Raw genomic sequence first — 22,855 nt, 5'->3', positions numbered from 1 at the left:
GAGCATCCCGCAGTGGCTTAGAAACCTGCGCAGCGGCCCCTATAGGGTGGAAGTGGATAAAAGAGGAGACGGACAAAACGTTGGCGAGGGGGTTACATCAAGGATAACTTCCTTGGGAAGAAAGGCGTACGCGCAGGCGTGATAAGTAGGATTGGAAAGTGCGCAGGCGCAGTAGGCGGTTTTTGCTGGTGTGCACAGGCGCACTGGCACTGGCTGTAGTAGTGGTCTCTCTGGAAACGAAGTGGATGGGGGGGTTACTGGTTGTGCTAGGGGTCCTTTGAAGGGAGTTTATTTTCTCTCGTGGATTGAGGACGGTGGTGGCGACATCGGTTTGATGCTTTGGATATGCCCCGGAAGAAGCCCTTCAGCGCTAAGCAGAAGAAGAAGCAGCTGCAGGATAAACGGGAGAGAAAGAGGGGTGAGAGATAAACCTGGGAGATAAAGTTATTTGGGGGAGGGGAAGAATCGCCCACAAATGCTCGTTAACTCTAGCAAGTTGTGCCAGGCCTAAGCCTTAGCCTAGTGCATGCCGAAAGGTGAATTTTCTGCTATTCATGTAAATGTTGGAACTACAAGTCCCAACATGCGCAAAGGGTAAGACCATAACTGGGTTGGTTTCTTGTTGCTGATCCAGGGCTTAATGGCAACCCCTTGGGAGAATGAATTTTGAGGGGAAGGAAATACCTATGAGGTGCACAAACATAACCATTTCTACCAATTGCAAAAAGAGAGATGGTTTATATTTTTTGGCCCTCCCTGGGGGATAACTAACGTAAAGCAAATATGTTTTTTTTAAATACAAGCATCATGTGTTTTTTAAACCTATTTTGCTTTTGAGAAGCTGTGCATGGTTAAAATGTGCGTTAAAAGATGCGTGATATTAAAATGGTTTGAGTAAACTGAGTGGGGAGGAGGGGTGAACTCATCCATTTCATTGGCCAGTTCTTAAATTTGCACCTTAGGCAACTAAAGATCAGCTGCTGCTGCTTTCCTATTCATGACGTTTTGTGCCAAAAATCAGCTTCTGGGAGGGTGAGATAGAGGGGAAGACGGCTGAGATAAGCAAAAACATCTGTGGCATCTAACCAAAGCTTGGAAATGTTGCATCACAAAGTGACGCATGTTTTCTCTTTCTCTGGTGTTTTCTTTGATGCATGGTAACTTGTTGACATTCAGCATCAGCTTCTGGAAAAACTATTAACAGTAAAAACTGAGTTGTAGGAGTCATCGTTTATGCTTCTGGTATGAACTGACTGAAACCAAGGCTTAACTTGCTTCAGGAACATTCAGCTCATTTAAAAAGTCCTTAATAGCTGACAGTAGATGTTAAAAAAAGGGGGGAAAAAAGCTGGTGAACTGTTTTGTCTTTTTTTTTTGGCTTGGTATCGATCCAAGTTTTATTCTTGACCATCCTGCCTTTCCAGCTGTTGTAAATAGTTCTTGGAGTTGGTCTAAATTAAATCGGTATTAGTGATGACAAATCAAAGTTAACGCCACCTCTATGCTTCATCTCCTTTTCCTCTACACCAGGACCATTTTTTTTTCTTTTTTGCCATGTTTGTGGGGTTCTTTTGCACTTTATGTTGAAGTTGACAATAATTCATGGATATTGAATGGTGCAGGAGTGTGTCTATCCAGAATTGAGCCCCTGTTGCAAATCTTTCTAAAGATTATTTAGCTTCAGTGTTTGAAAGTCTTTAGTTAGACTGGACATTTCGTTATTCATCCATTGACATACCTCTTTCTGTACCCTCTATTTGTCTTCCGTTTTCTCATGAATATTGGCTGACGCACAAACACTTAAGTAGGCTCTTAGCGCGTTCATCAAATAATCCTCTGTGGATTCTGAATACCTGGTAGCACCTTGCATCCCATCAGATGTTCATTGCTTCTGGAACTGATGACCTTGCTGTGCCCTAACAGGGAGCATCATACACGGCCTATAGTGAGAGAGAAGAGAGTGCATGTTTTTCTTGCTATCCTTCAACTATAGACTTGCCATTTGGCTGTCCTCGGGCAACCAGATATCAGGTACAGTCCCTTTTCATCTGCATTCAAATCTGTTGGTATTGCGCACAGACCATCAGGTACAGTCCCTTTTCTTCTGCATTCAAATCTGTTTTCATTGCTCACAGACTAAGGCATAAATATTTAAGAAAGCAAAAGAATGTAAGTTTTTTGCATGAACATTCTAGAGTGTCTTTGAAAGGGGAAGGAGGATTGGATTTTGATATACTGCCTTTCTGTGGTTATAATCAAAGTGGTTTACATATTATATGCAGGTACTTATTTTGTACCTGGGGTAATGGTGGGTTAAGTGACTTGCCCAGAGGCACAAGAAGCTGCAGTGGAAATTGAACCCAGTTCACCTGGTTCACAGGCCACTGCACTAGCCACTAGGATACCCAGCCTTTTTATATAGTTCTTTCTGCATTTTCATGACAGGATGAGTTACTTGATTGGTCTTAGGAAAGTTTTGCGTTTCTGTACATGCATTACTAATTTTCACACCCCTCTCTAACTCTTCTCAACAAATGAACCTACCAGCTCTCCCTGATGGCTTGGGATCCAGCTCCAATAGCCGGAGTGGTAGCCGTGACCGCCGCGAAGACCACACAGACACCTCTGACAGTGAGTCCCTCTCTGTGCAGGTTCTCAAGATCAATCAGCAGCCTCAGGTGCGACGGCCAGGAGAGCGAGGCTATGATGCCAACAGGTAGTTCACTGATTGGAGACTGGTGACTGAGAGGGGTAGATCGCCTCCCTGAACATTCGTAGACTTTGCCTTTGCCTCTACCCGGCAGGTACCGCCTGCACTTTGAGAAGGAGAGCCGAGAGGAGATTGAAAGGAGAAAGAAGGTTGCCCGGGAGAAGGTGCTGGAGCTTGTACCGGAAACCGAGCTGGAGGTAGATATAGATAATATCTACAAGCCAGGATCTGGTGAGTGATCCCGGTGGGAAGGGAGAGGGGGAGGGAAGAACTGCAGCTGCTCTGAGTTGTAGGCTGGGGACAGAATGGGTACCCCACTCCACTGCTCTGCTGATACTCATGCCCTCTCTACCTGTCACATTTTCTCTATCCCTATCCCTCTTCCTTACGTACAGTGTTGGATTTCCCTAAGCGCCCACCATGGAGTTATCAGATCAGTAAGGAACAGCTGCTTGCACAGGAGGAGAAGAGCTTCCAGATCTACTTGGAGAACATCTACAAGAACTTCAAACCCAATCAGCTCAGCTATTTTGAGCATAATTTGGAGGTGAGCTGCTTCCACCAAAGTTGGTCCTGATCTTAGAATGTTTTATATACGTTATGTGCTTGTAAGCTTTTGTTGTGCTTTATTGCCACTTTTGTTAGTGTTTTTCTGGGTTTTTTTTTAAATTATATTCATTATATATTTTTCATCTTTTCTTTGCTTTTTTAGTATATGTTTTGCATCATATGTCACTTTAATATTTGCAAAAGGCAATTTATCAGATCTTTAATTAAACTTAAAACCAAAAGGGGGGATTTCTGGTCTTAAGGTCCCTTTTACCAAACGGCCTGCGGTCGCATCCCATGAGCCGATGCCACATTTTACCACCACCGGTAAAAGGCCTTTTTTTTAAAAAGGACCAATAAATGGCCGTGTGGTAATCAAAAAAAAAAATTGTTGCATGACTATTTACTCCTGGAGGCGGTGAGGCCTGTGACGGTAATCAGGCAGCACTCTGCGTTGCCCGATTATTGCTGGGCACACACCCCCGGTGCTAGAAAATCCAAAAGTATTTTCTAGCATCGGAAATGACGCACAGGAAAGACGGAACTACCGCTGGGCTCCTGGGTGAGCCTGGTAGTAGGGCAGATTTGCTGTGCCCAGTAGCCCTACCGCCAGCTGATAAAAGGGCTCCTTAGTCACCTGTAGTATCCTATATAATAAAAAAGCACCTCCAACGTTCTGAAGCTGACTTTGTGGCAGTGAAAGATTGAAAAGTTTGTGCTACCTCTAACGCTGTATCCATCTCCTGAATTGACGTCACGTTACTTCCGGGTTCGTCACAAACAGCACTGAACAGCCACAGGATAGCAGCACAAGGCACAACCTCAATGTCTATAGCCTTCCCTTCGAGTTCATTCCCTCAGAGTCCTGCCCTCGTGGAAAGAGGAAATGACGTCAGCAGGTGGGACTCAGGGAACGAAGTCGAAGGGAAGGCTACAGACAGGGCTTTCAAAGACGCGGCCGCTTCGACGGAGGTAAATGGGAATGAGGAGAATCGAGGGGGGGCAGGGGAGCGAGGAGAATCGATGGGTGGCAGGAGGGGGGGCAGGGGAGATAGGACAATCGCTGGGTGGCTGGAGGGGGGGCAGGGGAGAAAAGAGCATCGGGTGGCTGGAGGGGGGGCAGGGGAGAGAGGAGAATCGCTGGGTGGCTGGAGGGGGGGCAGGGGAGAGAGGAGAATCACTGGGTGGCTGGAAGGGGAGCAGCTGGCAGAGGAGACTCGCTGGGTGGCTGGAGGGGGGCAGGGGAGCGAGGAGAATCGCTGGGTGGCTACGGGGGGGGGGGGGGGGGGGAAAGGGGACACACTCGCACCCAGCGGTCTCACTCTCTTTTACACATACTCACACATTCACTCTCTCTTACACACAGTCACTCTCACACACACTCTCTCAAACATACACACTCTGAGAAAAACCTTGCTGGTGGCCATTTCATTTGTGTCAGAAACGGGCCTGTCTTACTAGTATTATAATAATTTGTACCTCCAACGTTCTCTGGCTGGCTGTCTGGGTTCGTAACATCTCCTGACATCAGCAAGTCTCCAGCATTCCCTTCCCTCTCACTGTCCCGCCCTTGCGTAATGACGTCAGAGGAGGGCGGAACAGTGAGAGGGAAAGGAACACTGGGGACGAGCAGAACGGTCAGGTACAAATCACTGGACATGGAGGGGAGGAGAGAATCGCGGGACATTGAAGGGAGGGCAGGGGAGAGGAGAATTGGTGGACATGGATGGGATGGGAGGGAAGAATCCCTGGACATGGAGGGGAGGGCAGGGGAGAGAGAAAATAACGCTTACTCGAGAGCCTTCCTAGGGCCCGTTTTATTGTTGACGAAAAGGGCTTGGTTCCACTAGTATATTATAAAATGTCTTATATTCTGTATTTTCCATTAGGATTCAACACGGATTACATTTAAAAAGATCTCCTTCCACAAATTGAGTGAATTACAGCTTACACACAAAAAATATATATATACATTAAACTACTCCATATGATTTACAGAAAATATGTTTTTAAAGTTTTGCAAAACAGGTAAGAGCTAGATCTTTTAACTTGAATGGGCAAACTATTCCAAATTTTTGAACTTAAGTACCTAAAAGAATGTTCCAGGTATTTTTTCAACCTAACCCCTCTAAAACTTGGAAAAGCCAAAGTTAATTTTTGTGCGGAACAGGAATCAATACAGTTATTCAGAGGTAGACAATAGTTTGCCAATCTGTCTGGGTTTTGGCCTGTCGATGATTGATTTATAAGCCATGCAATCTATTTTTAATTCTGTTCTGGAATTTACTGGCAGCCAATGAAGGCTCCTTAATAAAGGAGAAGCTTTCTCAAACTGTTCACCCTAAAAAGCAATCTGGCTGCAGTAATTTGAAGCAACTTTTTTTTTAACAACTTTATAGAAATTCCTCTATATAATTATTTGCAGTAATCCAAATAAGGCAATAATACTGCTTGAGTGACAGTTCTAAAACTTTGAGGACTTTAAAAGATCAAACAGCTCTCGATTGTTGTAACCATAAAAAAAAAATTGTCAGAATATTAACTTAATCCTCTAACGTCATCCTAGAATCAAGAATCCCACCTAAAACTTTTGATTTGATTTATTTTTATCTGCAAAATTTCTCCTGGATGCTGGCACTGACTCAAAATCACCTAACCAAACAACTTTTGTTTTCTGTTTATTCAGTTTTAGAAAATTATTTCTTTAGTCCATGAGTCTACTAAAAACACACATCTGTTTAATAGTTCTGTTTAATAGTTCTGTGATCTTATCAAAGGTTTCTAATGCTGGGCATAGAAGAAAAATATCGTCTGCATATGATAGCACTAAAATATCAAGTTTGGTCAATAACTCTCCCAAAGGTTTCATATAGGCATTAAATAGAGAGTGGCAAACTTTGCAGAACCCATACAAAGAATGTCAAGGAGTCGAAATAAGCCCATTCTTCTTTTCCCTTTCCAAAAATTGTTCTGTGATACCCAACTCACTAACCCCCCTGCTTACTAAGCTTACCAACTAGAAACACATCAGAATCAACACGATTGTATCTAAATCTGCACTACCCAAGCTGCAAAGGACTTAAATACAAATCAACTTACGCATCCAGCTTTTCCTACATAAGCACACAATTATGGAACGCACTACCAAAAGCCTTGAAAACGATGTACGACCACCTAAACTTCTGGAAATCACTAAAAACTATCCTGTTCAAAAAGGCATACCCCACCGATCCAACATAAGTGCCTGATCCCTGCAACACAACAAAACTGAAGTACATAATGGACAAAACAACTCTTCCGATGTATGTTTCCCCAATGTGGCCATGCCACATGAACTTTATCTTACCATAACATCACTTTGTATTTGTTCTCACTGGAGTCTGCAAATGCCTCTCCGGTACTATGTAAGCCACATTGAGCCTACAAATAGGTGGGAAAATGTGGGATACAAATGTAACAAATAAATAATGTGCTCGAATACCGACACTTTGAATGGGCTGTGTCAGCATTGCTGTGTGACTTTGTAAATGGGGGGGGGGGGGGGGGGGGGGGTAGGTCAAAGAATGGTCTATCGCGTCAAATGTGGCCAAGATATCAAATTGGACTATCTGCTTCCCCCTACTCAAGATCTCCTTCTGCTTTGTACTGGACAAAAGCCATGTTGTGAAAAATGTAAAGAATCATTTAAAAGTATATATAGAGAGCCCTGTTTACTAAGCCGTGCTAAGAGCACGCTAGCATTTTTAGCACGCGCACTAAACGCTAAAGTCGCCCATAGGAACTTATGGGCCACTCTAGCGTTTAGTGCACATTAAAAACGCTAGCACACCTTAGTAAACAGGGCTCCTAAAGTCTGAAAGTTGTCGATAACCCACAAATTCCAGTGCCTTGGCTAGCTAAAGAATACCAGCCACTGGTCTATAATTTACAACTGTAAGGTCTGCTCCAGTTGACTTTGGTACAGGAGTTAGTACAGTATTGTTTCTGCTCTTGTGTCCGGATATAAGCCTTCCTGCAATGTAAGATTAATAAATTTTACAAGCCATAACACTATATCCTGTGGAGCAGTTTTTAAAAGATAAGAGGGACATATATCCAGACTATAAGATTTATTTGCGAGCTTTTTCATTAAACTTTCATTCAAATCGGTTGAAATCACAGTAAATCTATCCCAAACTCTGTCTCTAGAAATTTCCTTCCTCCTTAAGGGTCATTCCATGCCAAGTGGTCTAAAATTTAAAAAAGTTCCCACCATCATGTTCTACAATTTTGTTCAAATTTTATCTGTTGTGCGAGTCAGGTGTTAAACGAAGTTTCCCAAAATTTGAGGTCTCTAACTGCAATAGTTGCAGATCTAGACCCCCATTTCTGAAAGGTTGTCAGTCCATGAGCGTGTGACATTTACCAAAATGCCATTTTGGGGGTCTGATAAAATCCAAACACATTTATAAGAATGGCTAAAAAAATTCAAATCCTGTACAGTTTTTGATGCTAATTCCGATGAAATACATTTTAACATTATGGATGCAAAAGCCAGTCAAACAAGTTGACTCAAAGTGTGCATCAAAATTGGTCGTGACTCATTGGAACATATTTGGACCAATATTCAGACTGCAACAACTTCCATGCAAACAAAGATACGGACTTGAAATTTTGAACAAGCATTATGCTTGTGCTGGACATAATACTGCCAGATTTGCAACTAACCAGCATCTATAACCGCCCTGTAAGATCTCTTTGAAGCTTAACACTGTCAGCGCAAATGGTAAAACGTACCAAAGTTCAAAGCCAATTATTAAAAAAGAGTCTGCCTGAATCAGCTTGTGAACAGTATCATCTGAAACAGAAAATTGTGCTCTACAACACTGATATGTTTGTGTTAAGATAACGGTGTATGACTCCGGTATAGTATTAATTTTCCCATTTTAGTAACATTGGTATCAATGTTTCAGAATACCAAGGATTTTTTGTTTTGTTTTTGGTCTTTAACCTTTTTTAAATTTTAAAGGAGATAATTCTGATTGAACATTGGTCACATTAGAATTCCAGGAATCAAGCATTCCATCAACTTCATTTATCTGGAAATCCAAATTTGCCCCCAATTCCTGCCAGAACAAAGATGGCACCCTCGTAGCAGTCTGGAAGGTGTCAGCCGATAAGGGCTACTTGGTCCCTCGCTCCTCCAGTTTGTTTGTGCCTAATTACTGTGCTATCTCTTCCTCAATTACTTTGTTGTCTTTTATTTAGACATGGCGTCAGCTCTGGAGGGTGTTGGAGATGTCGGATGTGGTCCTCCTCATTACCGATATTCGGCATCCGGTGAGCATGGGAATCCCACAGCATCATGTTGGGCAGGACTTGGGGAGTGGGGAACAAAAGGTAAAGGGGGGGGGGGGGGGTGCAGCTTTTTAGCAAGAGCAAGTTGATCTTTGGTCTCCTATGCTTCAGGGAGAGGACTAAATATGAAACTCGTATGAGGAAAGGCTAAAGAGGTTAGGGCTCTTCAGCTTGGAAAAGAGATGGATGAGGGGAGATATGATTGAGGTCTACAAAATCCTGAGTGGTGTAGAACGAGTAGAAGTAAATCAATCTTTTACTGTTTCCAAAAGTACAAAGACTAGGGGACACTCTAGGAAGTTACTTGGAAATACTTTTAAAACAAATAGGAGGAAATATTTTTTCACTCAACGAATTGTTAAGCTCTGGAACTCTTTGCTGGAGGATGTGGTAACAGCGGTTAGTGTATCTGGGTTTAAAAAAGGTTTAGACAAATTCCTGTAGGTGGAGGAAAAGTCCATAGTCTGCTTTTGAGACAGATGTGGGAAGTGACTGCTTGCCCTGGGATTTGTAGTATAGAGTGTTGCCACGATTTGTGTTTCTGCCAGCTATTTGTTACCTAACTTGGCCACTGTTTGGAAAACAGGATACTGGGTTAGATGGACCATTCGTCTGACCCAGTATGGCTACTCTTATGTTCTAAGAAAGTACCACATTTTGAGGTGGGATTTAAGAACGTTGTTGATAGGATGGGCATAATGAAGGGAACCCCAGAGATGAGGTACGGTCAGGCAGAGGAATAGTTGAGGAGTAGTTTGTGATGTGTTGGAAAACAAGAGGAGATAAGTTTGCATACAAGACTAATTTTGAAAATGTTGTGCTACGTAAGTTAAAGGTTCATCTGTCACAAACTTTTGTATGTGACTTCAGGGTGAGATACTCTCTCCCTGTGCCTTCATTATAGTCCCTAGCACCCGTGTGTGGCCATGGGTTTTGTTCCTCCAGAGCCACAGCTAGCTATGACAAACCCTTTTTCATGTTTCTTTACGTCCACCAGGTAATTCACTTTTCACCGGCGCTCTATGATTTTGTGACACGGGACATGAAGAAGAAGGTGATTCTTGTGCTGAACAAGATTGACCTGGCTCCACCAGCCCTGGTGGTGGCCTGGAAGCATTACTTTCAGTCCCGATTCCCAGAGGTGCACATCATCTGTTTCACTTCCTACCCTCAAGAGTCTCAGGATGAGCGGGATCCCAGTACTGGTAAGGCAGTTCTAATTAGAAAAAATGCAGTATCCTCTGTGCTGGGGGTGGGCACTTTTCAGAAAAAGGATCAGGTTGGATTTTTGTAATTTGATCTATGCGGAAATAACCCCTTAGCCTTTGGCTGATCACAGTTGATTTAGAATACCGCAGCAAATCTTCTGGGTGGCCTTAAGACAGGGGTTCTTAACCCTGTCCCATCAGATTTTCAGGCTATCCACAATGAATATGCATGAGAGAAATTTGCATGAACTACCATTGTATGCAGATCTTTCTCATGTATATTTTGGGTATCCTGAAAACCTGTTTTTGCTAGTTTGCCCTGAGGACTGAGTTGAGAACCACTGTCTTAGACCGCATGTCACTAATACTGAAGCAGTTACACCGGCTCCTGGTCCAGCCCCTCAGTGAAAAGGTCAAAATCTTGACCTTAGATCCTTGTCCCTTTCCCAGTTCATTTTTGCTGCTTTCAGGGGGAATCAAAGATGGGCACTGCAAAGCCATGATACATTCTTTTTTCTGTTTCATGAAGAATGTGTAAGAAGGAAAACTGAGGAGGCTTTCTGCAAACCTATTTGCCAAAAGGGGTAAAAATGATCTTTGGAACTTTGTTTAGGAGTCTTCTACAGATACCTCCCTCCTACCTCCTTTTTTTCTGCTTGCATAGTCTTCATCTGTTGAATGCTTTTAACTTCTAGATATTAGAATCCAGTTAGCATAGCAGGGTTTAAAAAAGGTTTTGATATAGAAAAGTCCTTAAGTCATCATTAAGATGGACTTGGGAAAATCCACTATTTTTTGTTCTAGGATATGCAGCATAAACAGCATAAAATCTGTTTTACTCTTTTGGGATCTTGCCAGGTACTTGTGATCTAGATGAGCCACTTTTGGAAACGGGATGCTGGGCTTGATTGACCTTTGGTCTGTCCCAATATGGCAACACTTATGTTTTTATATTGCAGGAAATGAAATCCATGGCCAAAAGATGCAACAGTGGGGAGAAAACCAAACCTAAAGTTCTTTGCTTGATCTTTTAAATGTGACATTGAGAGCATTTTATGTCCATTCTACAGATGTTTTTATCCCCTCCTCTGGAAATGGGTACAGCTGGTATCCTCAGATTGTCTGTCCCTTCTGGCCATTGGCAGGAAAAAATATTCAGCACACCCTGTGGCTTAAGCAGTAACAGATTTAATATTTGTATTTTTACTTTTGATCTGGGTACCTGCGGAACATGTGCCTGAAGCCCCTGGAGGAGGGAGAGACCTGGTTTACTAGCAGCTTCACTTCTTAAGCTCACCCATTTGGGGGGAGGGGAGCACAATGATCTTAGAGGCAACTTCCCTTAGTGCTGGTGCACTTTTTATGGTTGAGGAGGGGTGGCTACAGGACTGGAAGCTGGATTTTAAAGGATTGTTTCTTAGATCTGCTAAGGACATTGAACTCATGTCTGCAGAGCCCTTCCCCACACAGTGTTTTATGGTCTGTATAGGTGGGGTGTTTGAGGAGAAGAATGGAAATTCAATCACAAGATGTATTATTATTATTTTCCTCAGCAATCCTCCAGACCGTTCAAGACGCTTGGGTTATGCACTCCTACCAGCAGAGGGAGACTGAGAACACTAAAACTTCTTATACAAGTAGCCTGTGCAGACCTTCTACTAACCAGTATTTTCTCAGTCTCAGCAGAGGGTAGATGTGTGCAGCCTGTGCAGTGTACTCAGTCTGGTAGGCCCGTTTGGGGTCTCTAGGTTGGGTTGTAAATGTTAGAGAACCCACACTTGGATCTCTATTACAGGGTGTAAGTCCTAAGGGGCTTCTTATTCCCTGTGGGGTGTCACACCCGGGTGGCCGGGTCCCTCTCCCTGTGCTCTTCCTCCGGAGGACTGCTTGACCTCGGCTACAGACCTCGTTCTGTACCCTTGAGGCGTTTAGGCATCAGCAACGAGGTTTAAAAATAAAATAAACGTTTTTAAAAGGCAGCTATTTTGGCCGTTCTTGTGGCAGTCCAGAGATAAAACGTCTTCAAGGGCGTTCTTGCCTTAGGCGGTTTTGCCTATTAGTCTGTCAGAGCACAAAGCAACTGTTTATTTTTATTGTGTTTGCGACCATTATGTCTAAGCCGGCGAGGTGTTGGGTTTATGCGAAGCGCGGCGTTGAAGTGAAAGGTGGCCAATGTAAATTTTGTGGGGAGCCTACATTGTCAGCGCTCTTGCCCCCCCCCCCCCCCGTGCTTTCCCCTGAGTCGGCGGAGGTGTTGGGCGGTGATTTGACCGCACATTCCGGGCCGGCAACTGTGGGGCCGGTTTTGGCGGGAAACACGGCCATTTTGGCTGCGCGTCCCGGGTCAGCCTCGACGGAGCCGTTTTTGGCGGGAAGCGCGGCCCTTTTGGCCGCACATTCCGTACCAGCACTGGGGGACCCGTGTGTGGCGGGAAGCGTGCCTAGTTTAGCTGCGGATCACGCTATGGACCTGCTGCCTCGGGAGTGGGGGGGGGGGGTCCGTCACGGAGACTGCGGGAAGTGTTGTTGGGGCTTCAGCAGCGTTGGGGGGGGGGGGTCTGGCTTTCCCCCTGAGTTTGTATAATGCCTGGAGAGCTGGCCCCTCTCAGGCTGTTCGTTCCCCGGAGGCTGCTAGCTCAGTGGGAGTTAAGCGCCCGCGGGTGGATATTTTGGAGCCTATGGAGATACTTTCTCTGCCTGGGTCGGAGGTTTGGAGTGACCCAGGAGAGGAGGATCTCTTAGATGTGTCTGAGGATCAGGATGGGCTAAGGCCTGGGGAAGATTCTTCAGTGGTTCGCATTTTTCATAAGGAGGAGTTGTTAGAGCTCATTGATCAGGTGATCTGTACTTTGAAGTTTGCTCCGGTGGCCACTCCCTCTGCGGAGGGACCCCAGGTAGATCCCTTGGTTAAGGGGATTCGGAGAGCCTCCCGTTCCTTTCCCATGAATTCAGACATTAGGGACATGGTTTTTCAGGAATGGTCTGTGCAGGAGGCTGCTTGTAAGGTGTCTAGGGCTATGGCGCGGTTGTATCCCTTGCCTCCGGAAGATTTGGCCCTGCTGAAACCACCTATGGGATTGCGATGGTTACGGCAGTTACTAAGGCTACGGCCATTCCGGTGGATAGAGGTACAGCCTTACGGGATCCTCAGGATAGGAAGCTAGAGTCCTTTCTGAAGCGCAGCTTTGATTTGTCAGCTTTGGCCTTGCAAGCCTCTGTGTGTGGGGGCTTGGTAGCCAGAACTTGTTTCCATTGGGCGGAGAAGCTCTTGGATGAGCCTGCGTTAGATAGGACTGGTTTGGTTCAGGACCTGGCCAAATTGGAGATGGGGTCTTCGTTTTTGGCAGACACCCTTTATGATTTGCTAAGGGCTTCTGCTAAGAATATGGCTCTGGCGGTGACGGCTCGCAGGGCTCTTTGGCTTAGGGGCTGGGTGGCAGATGCGGCCTCTAAAGCAAAGTTGTGTTCTCTACCTTTCTAAGGTTCTATGTTGTTTGGAAGGGACTTGGATAAACTGATGAGTGGTCTTGGAGATACCAAGGTCTCATGGTTGCCAGAGTTACGGCCTAAGGTGGCTAGTCGAGGGGCTTCAGCTAGAGGTCGGTTTAAGGACACGAGGTGGTACAGGCCAGACAGATTTGTGTCTCCTTCTAAAAGCCGGTTTTTCCAGCGGATGCAGTCCTTTCGAGGGGGTCGTTGAGGAGGTTGGGACTCCTTCGGAGGTGCTGGAAATGGTAATAAGTCCTCCTTATGAAGGTGTGCGGGTCCAGCCTCTGGTGAAGGTCGGGGCGCGACTTCTTCTGTTTTATCAGGGGTGGACCCAAAATACTTTAGATCAGTGGGTACTGGAGGTCATTCACGACGGTTATGCGCTCGAGTTCGAGCACCCGCTGCCGGATCTGTTTCTTCCCTCTCCTTGTCACTCTCGAGTCAAGTTAAAGGTTATTCAAGAGACTCTGGGTCGCTTAATCCAGTTGGGAGCTGTGGTACCCGTTCCTCAGCACGAGCTGGGAATGGGTTGTTATTCCATTTACTTTGTGGTGCCGAAAAAGGAGGACCAGTTTCGACCCAATTTTAGATCTCAAGAGGGTCAATGGGGGGGGGGGGGGGGGGGGCGCTCAAGGTGCCATCCTTTCGCATGGAGACTCTGCGCTCGGTCATAGTGGCTGTTCGTCAGGAAGAATTTCTCACGTCACCGGATCTCACGGAAGCGTATCTGCACGTGCTGATTCGAGAGGTCCATCAGTGTTTCCTTCATTTTGCTGTTTTAGGGAGGCACTTTTCAGTTCTGTGCTCTGCCTTTTGGTCTGGCAACGGCTCCACGCACCTTCTCCAAGATAATGGTGGTGGTAGAAGCGGCTTTGCGGAGGCAGGGAATTCTGGTGCATCCGTATCTGGACGACTGGTTGATCCGGGCGAAGTCTCGGGCTCACAGTGTGGCGGCGATGGCTCAGGTGGTCGCGTTTCTGGAATCGCTCGGATGGGTAGTGAGTGTAGTCAAGTCAGTTGATCCCATCGCAGAGTCTGGAGTACTTGGGAGTGCGGTTCGACACGGCAGTAGGTCGTGTTTTTCTGCCGGATTCTCGGATCGCCTCTCTTCAGCAGCAGGTCCGGCTGTTAATGTTAGTTCAGAGTCCGACAGTTCGAATGTACCTTCGGGTTCTGGGCCTCATGGCAGTGACAATAGAGGTAGTACCATGGGCCAGGGCGCATATGCGTCAGCTTCAGGCAGCTCTGTTGTCCCGGTGGTCTCCTCAGGTGCATAGTTTGGAGTTGCGGTTGCCATTGAGGGGGGCTCCTCGGCGCAGTCTCCAGTGGTGGCTATGCTCGGCCCATCTGAAAAAGGGCATGCCGTTGGAACCTCCTCAGTGGGTGTTTCTGGTAACGGATGCCAGTCTGCTGGGCTGGGGAGTTCAGTGTCTTGGTCGGTCCACGCAGGGGCGGTGGTCGACGGAGGAAGCTCAGTGGTCTATCAACCAGTTGGAGATGAGGGCGATTTGGCTAGCTCTGTTGGCGTTTCGCTCAAGTGTGGTCGGAAAGGCAGTAAGAGTCATGTCCGACAACGTGACAGCAGTAGCGTATGTCAACTGGCAGGGCGGTACAAAGAGTCTGCGGTTGGCAATCGAGACGGCTCTGCTCATGAGTTGGGCGGAAAGGCATCTAGTGCAGATTTCGGCGGTGCACGTGGCCGGGGTGGACAACGTGAACGCGGATTTTCTAAGCAGACACATGTTGGATCCCGGAGAATGGTCTCTGCACCGGTCGGTGTTCGACCAGATAGTTCTAAAGTGGGGAATGCCAGTAGTGGATCTCATGGCGTCGGCACAGAATGCTCAGGTTCCTTGGTATTTCAGTTGGTGTCGGGATCCGCGAGCGGAAGGGATCGATGCGTTGGTCCTTCCATGGCCTCAGCGGGTATTGCTGTATGTGTTTCCCCCGTGGCCCTTAATAGGTCGAGTCCTACAGAGGGTAGAATGTCATGCGGGTCCGGTGTTGTTGGTGGCTCTGAATTGGCCGCGTCGGCCGTGGTTTGGGGATCTGATGCGCTTGTTAGAAGGCGAGCCTCTGCAGCTGGGGGGCTCTGTGCTGTTGTGTCAGGGTCCAATTGTCATGCTGGATCCGGATCAGTTCTCTCTTACGGTGTGGCCCTTGAGAGGGAACGGTTGAGAAGGAAAGGGTTTTCCCCTCAGGTGATTCAGACGATGCTGCAGTCTCGCAAACGTTCAACGTCTTTGGCCTATGTGCATGTGTGGCGCATATTTGAAGATTGGTGTGGGGACCAGGCGTGTGTCCCTTTGACAGCTTCTGTGTCGTGCATTTTAGATTTCTTGCGGGATGGTTTTGAGAAGGGCCTTTTCATTGTCATCTTTGAAGGTGCAGCTGGCTGCTTTGGCGTGTTTTCGGGGTAAGGTGCAGGGCAGGTTGGTTGCGTCTTCCCCGGATGTGGTCCGTTTTTTGAGGGGGGTGAAGTTGCTTCGTCCTCCTCAGCGGCCGGTAGTTCCTCAGTGGGATCTTAATATCGTTCTTGACTCTTTGGCGGGTTCTCCTTTTGAGCCCTTGGAGTCTTGTTTGATAAAAGACCTCACTATGAAGGTGGTCTTTTTTTGGTAGCTATATTGTCGGCTCGCCGGATTTCGGAACTTCAGGCTCTTTCATGTAGGCCTCCGTTTCTGTGGTTTTCTAAGGAAAAGGTTTCGCTGTGTCCAGTCCCTTCGTTTTTGCCTAAGGTGGTATCCTCCTTTCATGTCAATCAGGTGATTTCGTTGCCGGTCTTGGGGGACCGGACGGGGGATGCTTCTCAGCGTCGTTTGGTGAAATTGGATGTGTGCAGAGTGTTGAAGGTTTACTTGCGCAGGTCAGAGGAATTCAGGTCTTCGGACAGGTTATTTGTCCTTCATGGGGGGCCCAAGAAGGGAGCGGCTGCTTCTAAGGCATCTATAGCTCGGTGGTTGAAGGATGCCATCTCTTCATCTTACATATTGCATGGCCGTATGGTGCCGGTGGGGCTCAAGACACATTCCACTAGGGGGATGGCGGCTTCTTGGGCAGAGAGTAGTTTTGTTCCACCGGTGGACATTTGTAGAGCAGCGGTGTGGTCCTCCCTGCATTCTTTTGTCAAACATTACAGAGTGGATGTACAGGCAAGGGTGGATGCCAGTTTTGGAGCTGCAGTCCTGTCCTCTGGGCTTCGCAGGTCCCACTGCTTTGGTAAGTCCCAAGCGTCTTGAACGGTCTGGAGGATTGCTGAGGAAGGTGAAATTAGGCCTTACCTGCTAATTTTCTTTCCTCTAGATCCTCCAGACCGTTCAAGAGCCCACCCAGTATATCGGACAGGTCAGTATGATAATTTCTTTAGGCTTCAGTTGCTGATATTTCTAGTAGCTCCTGTGATTTGGGTCCTGGAGTTTTACTAAGGGTAGTTTGTGGTACCATTTGTGCCTCTCTGCAGTTGAATTTCCCCGTCTTAAGGGGAGGAGATCTGAGTGTGGATTCAATGGTTTTGTTTAGGTGGAGGTGTATTGTTCCTCTGCTTTGTTACTGTTTTACTGGTTAGTAGAAGGTCTGCACAGGCTACTTGTATAAGAAGTTTTAGTGTTCTCAGTCTCCCTCTGTTGGTAGGAGTGCATAACCCAAGCGTCTTGAACGGTCTGGAGGATCTAGAGGAAAGAAAATTAGCAGGTAAGGCCTAATTTCACCTTATTATTTGTTACGTGTTTGAGGAGAAGAGTGGAAATTCAATCACAAGATGTATTATTATTATTATTTTATTATTTGTTACATTTGTACCCCACATTTTCCCACCTATTTGCAGGCTCAGTGTGACTTACATAGTACCGTACAGGCGTTCGCCAGTCGGTTGTTAACAAATACAAGTTATATTGTGGTCGAATTGAGGTAGGTGTGTATCAGGCACCATGAGGATGGAAGGGATGAAGATTGTATATTGTCTAGTACGATCATTGGTTGTGTTGTGTTGTGTTGCTGGGTGTGGGGATTTACGTTGGATCGGTGGGGTAGGCCTTTTTGAAGAGGGTGGGTTTTAGTGATTTCCTGAAGTTTAGATGGTCATGGATTATTTTCACAGCTTTAGGGAGTCCATTCCATAGTTCCATAGATGTAACATCTCCCTGCTAATTAATCAGTATTTTAGCAGGATATTGCTGTGTTATGTATCCTCTCATTTTCTTTTAATATTGTAAATTGTCTTGTTCTGTTCTTTTTGTATGTTAAATCTGTTATTTAATATATAAACCGCACTGATGTAGCGCTCGAAGGGCGTTATAACAAGTGCACTGAAATAAATAATGCACATGGGATAGTAATTGCTGCTTCTCTCCTTCGTCCTGCAGTATTCAAGAAGCGTCGGAAGAGACGGAGAGGTTGGACAACTGCCATGGGGCCAAACCAGCTGCTACGAGCCTGCGAGGTGATAACCACAGGGAAAGGTATTTGCAGCTATGTCCCTGGTATAGGAAAGTGACATGATTAGGGATTTCTGCTCTCACTGCATTTCTGCAACAGAGTCTGATCACCGACACTCCCTGCTGTTTTCACCCAATCTAAATCGGAGGGTAGAAACTCCAGGCCTGCTACACTTCATTCCCAGGCTGAACTGACTCTGAGCAAGGCTTGAGGCCTCCACTCTGGTCTGGTCCTGTAGATGCCTCTGGATAACACATACCAGTGTCGTGGGTGCATCAGGCTGGCCCTGGCTCTACTTCTGATTTGTCAATAGAACATTTCTTTCAGGATCAAACCTTCTCTTCTCTTTGATCTCTTCACCTCAGTGGATCTGAGCAGCTGGAAGGAAAAAATCTGCCGGGACGCAGCAAGTGCACGGCTCACTGGTTCCTCCTCGGAAGAGGAGGAAGACGAAGACCCCCCTGTGCTGGTGGAGAATCAAACAGACACTGCCATGGAGATGGAGCCTCTCCACCAGGAGCTGTATCGGGATGGCGTACTGTCCATCGGCTGCGTAGGTGGGTATCCTGATTTGGAGAGCGCCACTGGGACTACGGGCAGTCCAAGATCTGTCTTGAATATCTCAGTCTTCACTGACCTACTGCCTTGTCTTCCGTCTCCAGGTTTTCCAAATGTTGGCAAGTCTTCTCTTATCAACGGACTGGTGGGCCGCAAGGTGGTGAGCGTGTCACGAACCCCTGGCCACACTAAGTATTTCCAGACATACTTCTTGACACCCACTGTCAAACTCTGTGACTGTCCTGGTCTTATCTTTCCTTCCTTGGTTGATAGGCAGCAGCAGGTAAGAAAAAAAAAGCAATCTTTTGTTCTCACCTCATTCCCCTACAGCCCAAAATGTTTTCCAGTAGTTTGAGAGGTGGGGGCCTTGAAGTGTCAGGGTGCGTAGAATGGAATAGTAGACTCCAGGATCCTGATAATATAAATTATTTTTATAGCATTAGTGGATGGATGCAGCACTGCACAGTAATATTCAGGTAGAAAATGTCCTAAGTGGGTACTGTAGGTAATGAGAGAGAGAAAGCGGCTTACCCAAGGTCACATGGAGTTGCAGTGGGATTTGAATCCATATTTCCCTAGTGGTTTCTACTCCATAAAATGAATTCCTCATAAGCTCACTCACTTGAAGCTCACTCCAAGGCAGAGAAGCACAAAAATCCTGTAGTCTTCATAGGCTAGGACCAGTCACCCTCACTCATAGACCCGCCCTCAGCCACGCCCCATCTGTACATAAAACGCTACCTCAACATTCTGAAGACAACCTGCTGAAGCCATCTGCAAAATCCCTAAACAGTTAACAGTTCATAAGTTCATGGTGGTGAAGCCATCCTACTCACCATGTCTCTCTGCCCTGCCCTCGAGGGCGGAACACAGAGAGTAAAGGGATCCATAAAGGCACCCCTACCAACTGGCAACCCCCTCCAACAAACAACGACCCAGGCAGGGGGAGTGTTTCCGTACTGCTCCCCCTGCCTAGGAATCGCTACAGACTGCTGGCAAACTCCCCAACCACACGACCACAAAAGCCACCCACAACGCCCCCCCACACACACACAAACACAACCGCAAACACACACACAAACGCAAACACACACACATAAACACACACACATGCACACACACATAAACGCAAGCAGACACACATAAACACACACACGCAGACACACACATAAACACACACACATAAACAGGCACACACACAAACACATGCACACACACAAACACATGCACACACACAAACACACACAAGCACACACACATACAGAAACACACACACACATACAAACACACACAAACAGCCTCGACGGTGCACCTCTAAGTGCCCCCCTGCCGCATCGCCACAACAACCCGTGCAACGGGGCATCAGAAAGCCCCTACCCCCTTCCCTCCTCGCCGCATCACCCAACCCCTCCCCCGCCGCTTCACCAAGCCCCTCCCCCCCCACATCGACCGCCTCGCCACCCACAACTGCTAATACAAACTCTGGCGGCTGCTGCTGCTTCTATTCAGCAGCAGCAGCCCGTACATAAAGAAAACAAACAAAAAAACAACCTCCTAAAACGCACCTCCGTGAAGAACCATCTCACATTGGCTGACGTCTCTGCAGCTGCTCCTCCTCTCGCCTCAACGTCAGTGCCCCTGCCGGAAGACCCCGGAGAAACGCCGAGACGTCAGAGGGGAGAGGAGGAACGCATGCTGAGGGGGGGGGGGGGGGGGCCTGAGACCAAATGGGTGGCTGCAGGGGGAGCAGGGGAGACAGGAAGGACGCAGCAGGGGGAGAGGAGGGTTGATGGGCATGGGTGGCTGCAGGGGGAACATGGGGAGAGGAGGGTCGCTGCACATGCCTGGCTGCAAGGGGGAGGGGGAGGGGGTGAGGGGGTTCCTCACACCACACACGCAGTCACTCATTCTCTGTCTGCCACATACACTCTCACTCACACACTCACTGTCTCTCTCACACACTCTCTCTCGCACAAACACATACACTCTGTCTCTCTCTCTCTCACATTCTCTCTCTGACATACACGCTCCATCTCTCACACATGCTCTTTCTGAAACATACACTCCAAGGAAAACCTTGCTAGCGCCCGTTTCATTTCTAACAGAAACGGGCCTTTTTTACTAGTATATATAATTTTTTTTTTTTTTGGTTCCTCGGGAGTAGGTGCCTTCCGTTGTCCACCTATGTCTAGCTTCAGGGGAGATGATGGCAACAATGAAAAAAGCAAATAGTTCCTCACATTGTATTAGAAAAAGAAGAGTGAATAAATCTGCAAATACCATATTGCCTCTATTTAATCCGTGGTGCAACTGCACCTTGAGTATTGTATACAATTCTAGTTCCCTGAAGAAAAGATATAGAACAGACTTGAGAAGGGTGACCAGAATGGTACAAACGAATGAAATGACTGTCTTACAAAGAAGAGCTAAAGAGGTCTGAGTTCTTCAGTTTGGAGAAGAGACAGCTGCGAGATTATGAGAGAGGTCTATAAATTGAGTGGGGTGGAACAGGCAGTTGGGGAAAAGATTTATACCTTTTCAAATTGTACTGAGATGAAGGGAGACTTTTGAAATGAACACATTCTAAATCAAAATGGAGAAAAGTAAGCAGAGTGAAAAAAAATGCAATTAAGCTGTGAAATTTGGTGTTAGATGAGGTGGTTAAGGCAGGTAACCTAGCTAGATTTAAAAAAAAGAACACTTAAACACATTCCTGGAGGAACTGTCCTTAGATTGTTATTAACCATGCAGTCTCTGGATATTGATAATGATGCATAAATCTTTTTCAGTGCTTATGACCTGGATTGACTACCATCAGGGATGGGATGCTGGAGTCAGTGGACATTTGGTCTGACCCTGTATGGCAATTCTTTTGTTCTCATAGATCCTGGCTGGCATTTACCCCATATCTCAGATCCAGGAGCCATACACATCCGTAGGGTACCTGGCTGTGAGGATTCCAGTCCCAGCCCTCCTGAAACTGAAGCACCCAGGTGTGGAAGACCCACAGCTTGAGGCACAGCAGCGGGCACACTGGACTGCCTGGGACATCTGTGAAGGTGAGTGGCATTGTTGTCTCAGGTTTTAACACATCTTCCACCCTGCTGCCCCCCCCCCCCCCCCCAGTCTAACCTTTTCTCCTCTTCGTGGACTGTGCAGCCTGGGCAGAGAAACGCAGCTACAAGACTGCAAAAGCCGCTAGGAATGACGTGTACCGGGCTGCCAACAGCATCCTGCGACTGGCAGTGGATGGACGGCTCTGCCTCTGTATGCGGCCCCCTGGCTACTCCTCCCAGAAAGGTAATTTCAGTAGCAGAGCCCCAGGAGGTACTGGCTTATATTTGGGAAGGGCTGTAGTAGAAATCTAATGAGCAGGTTGAAAAATGGGCAACTGGAAGCAATGAAGGATGTGTGTAATGGCTGGTTAATTTGAGACCAGCTGTGAGAAGGGGGGGGGGCGAAGAAATAAGGAAAGAGGCATGTAATTACGTATTGAAGAGGAGAGAGGGGAGAAGTTCAAGTGGAGAGGTGAAGTGTAGGAGAGGGAAGAGCAAGGGGGACAAGGCATGTGACAATTGCCTCTTGTGTCTCCCTGTGGCAGGAATATGGGAGCGGCACCCTGAGACAGCAGAGATAATCTCACTCCAGGCCTCACACCGGAGAGATGTCCGGCGCAGCTCCGAGGAAGAGGAGGAAGAAGAAATCTCCAGCTCTGGAGAGGAAGAAGACGAAGAGAAGGATCGTGATGCAGATGAAGAGGAGGAGGAAGAACCAGCAGCGGATGGCAACGGAGGCTCTTCCCGGAGAGCAGGGATCAAGGGCAAAGTGTCCCACAGAAACTTGTTTGCACTCCTAAAGGAGGATGAATGTTAGTGGCTGATGCAGCAGGGTCGAGGAGAAGTCTGACCCTCTTCACTCTGAACCAGGACTTGGCTGTGTTCATTGCTTAAGTGTATATGCTGTCTAAGAATAAAGATTTTTCTATTCACTGTACCTCTTCTCAACTTCCCTGGAACTCTAAAACATTGTTGAGATAGCTGACTGGAAGCTGGGTCTCCCCTAGCTTATTACTCTTCCTTCTGTTTCATCATATCCTGCAGTGCATGAAATACAGAGGCCATCCCAGGTGCTTCTGTCTCACTGCATGACACACTGCAGGGACTATAGAACAGATGTTTCTAGCATAATTCATGCTGATGTTGCATGCTGCAGGGAATAAACTGAAGGGGGGGAAGGAGGTACCATTCCAGTGTCATAACGTCCCCGGGCAGTTACTCTTTTCATTCTCTGAGTGGATCATTCCATGTTCTCCATGAACCGTTTAGAAGCTCTTCTGTCTTTAGCTGCTCCCATTAGAAATGGAGGCAGGACTAAAAGAAGGCATATTGTCATAGTAAACAATGTGTAGTTTATCCTTTTACTCTCTTTCCCCCTCCCCTAAAAAAACAAAACAGAATAAAGATATTTGTGGGAAAGAAAGTTTTTGAAATGAGAAAATAAGACCAAAGGGGGAAGCAATGCAGGTGAAAAGCTATTGTAAAATACTGTGAATGACAATGCCTTAATTTCC

The 22,855-nt window shown here is 46.7% G+C and overlaps 1 protein-coding gene across 4 annotated transcripts; it reads left to right on the top strand.

Moving 5' to 3' along the window:
* The first annotated feature begins 92 nt into the window (after positions 1-92).
* Positions 93-22,278, top strand: GNL1 (G protein nucleolar 1 (putative)). Of its 4 annotated transcripts, none has more exons than XM_030197366.1 (12): positions 93-425; positions 2,548-2,716; positions 2,805-2,941; positions 3,106-3,257; positions 8,507-8,578; positions 9,594-9,801; positions 17,655-17,750; positions 18,093-18,284; positions 18,390-18,568; positions 21,170-21,344; positions 21,445-21,585; positions 21,887-22,278. In XM_030197366.1, the coding sequence occupies exons 1-12, from the start codon at positions 335-337 to the stop codon at positions 22,156-22,158; spliced, it is 1,884 nt and encodes a 627-aa protein (XP_030053226.1). In that variant the 5' UTR covers positions 93-334; the 3' UTR covers positions 22,159-22,278. The 4 variants fall into 4 exon arrangements, with proteins under 4 accessions (XP_030053226.1, XP_030053230.1, XP_030053227.1 ...); XM_030197370.1 differs by having other exon boundaries at positions 94-418; positions 2,652-2,716; XM_030197367.1 differs by having other exon boundaries at positions 95-418.
* Positions 22,279-22,855: the final 577 nt, after the last annotated feature.

The sequence above is a fragment of the Microcaecilia unicolor genome, chromosome 3 (genome assembly GCF_901765095.1).
Source record: "Microcaecilia unicolor chromosome 3, aMicUni1.1, whole genome shotgun sequence".
NCBI lineage: Eukaryota > Metazoa > Chordata > Amphibia > Gymnophiona > Siphonopidae > Microcaecilia > Microcaecilia unicolor.
Note: the sequence above shows the minus strand (reverse complement) of the source record. Positions and strands in the feature narration are given on the sequence as shown.

Coding starts and splice junctions, on each gene's coding strand:
- GNL1 (XM_030197366.1), top strand. CDS start 335: ATGCTTTGGATATGCCCCGGAAGAAGCCCTTCAGCGCTAAGCAGAAGA. Junction 3,258..8,506: donor ATTTTGAGCATAATTTGGAG/GTGAGCTGCTTC, acceptor TCTTTTATTTAG/ACATGGCGTCAGCTCTGGAG. Junction 21,586..21,886: donor TGGCTACTCCTCCCAGAAAG/GTAATTTCAGTA, acceptor TCCCTGTGGCAG/GAATATGGGAGCGGCACCCT.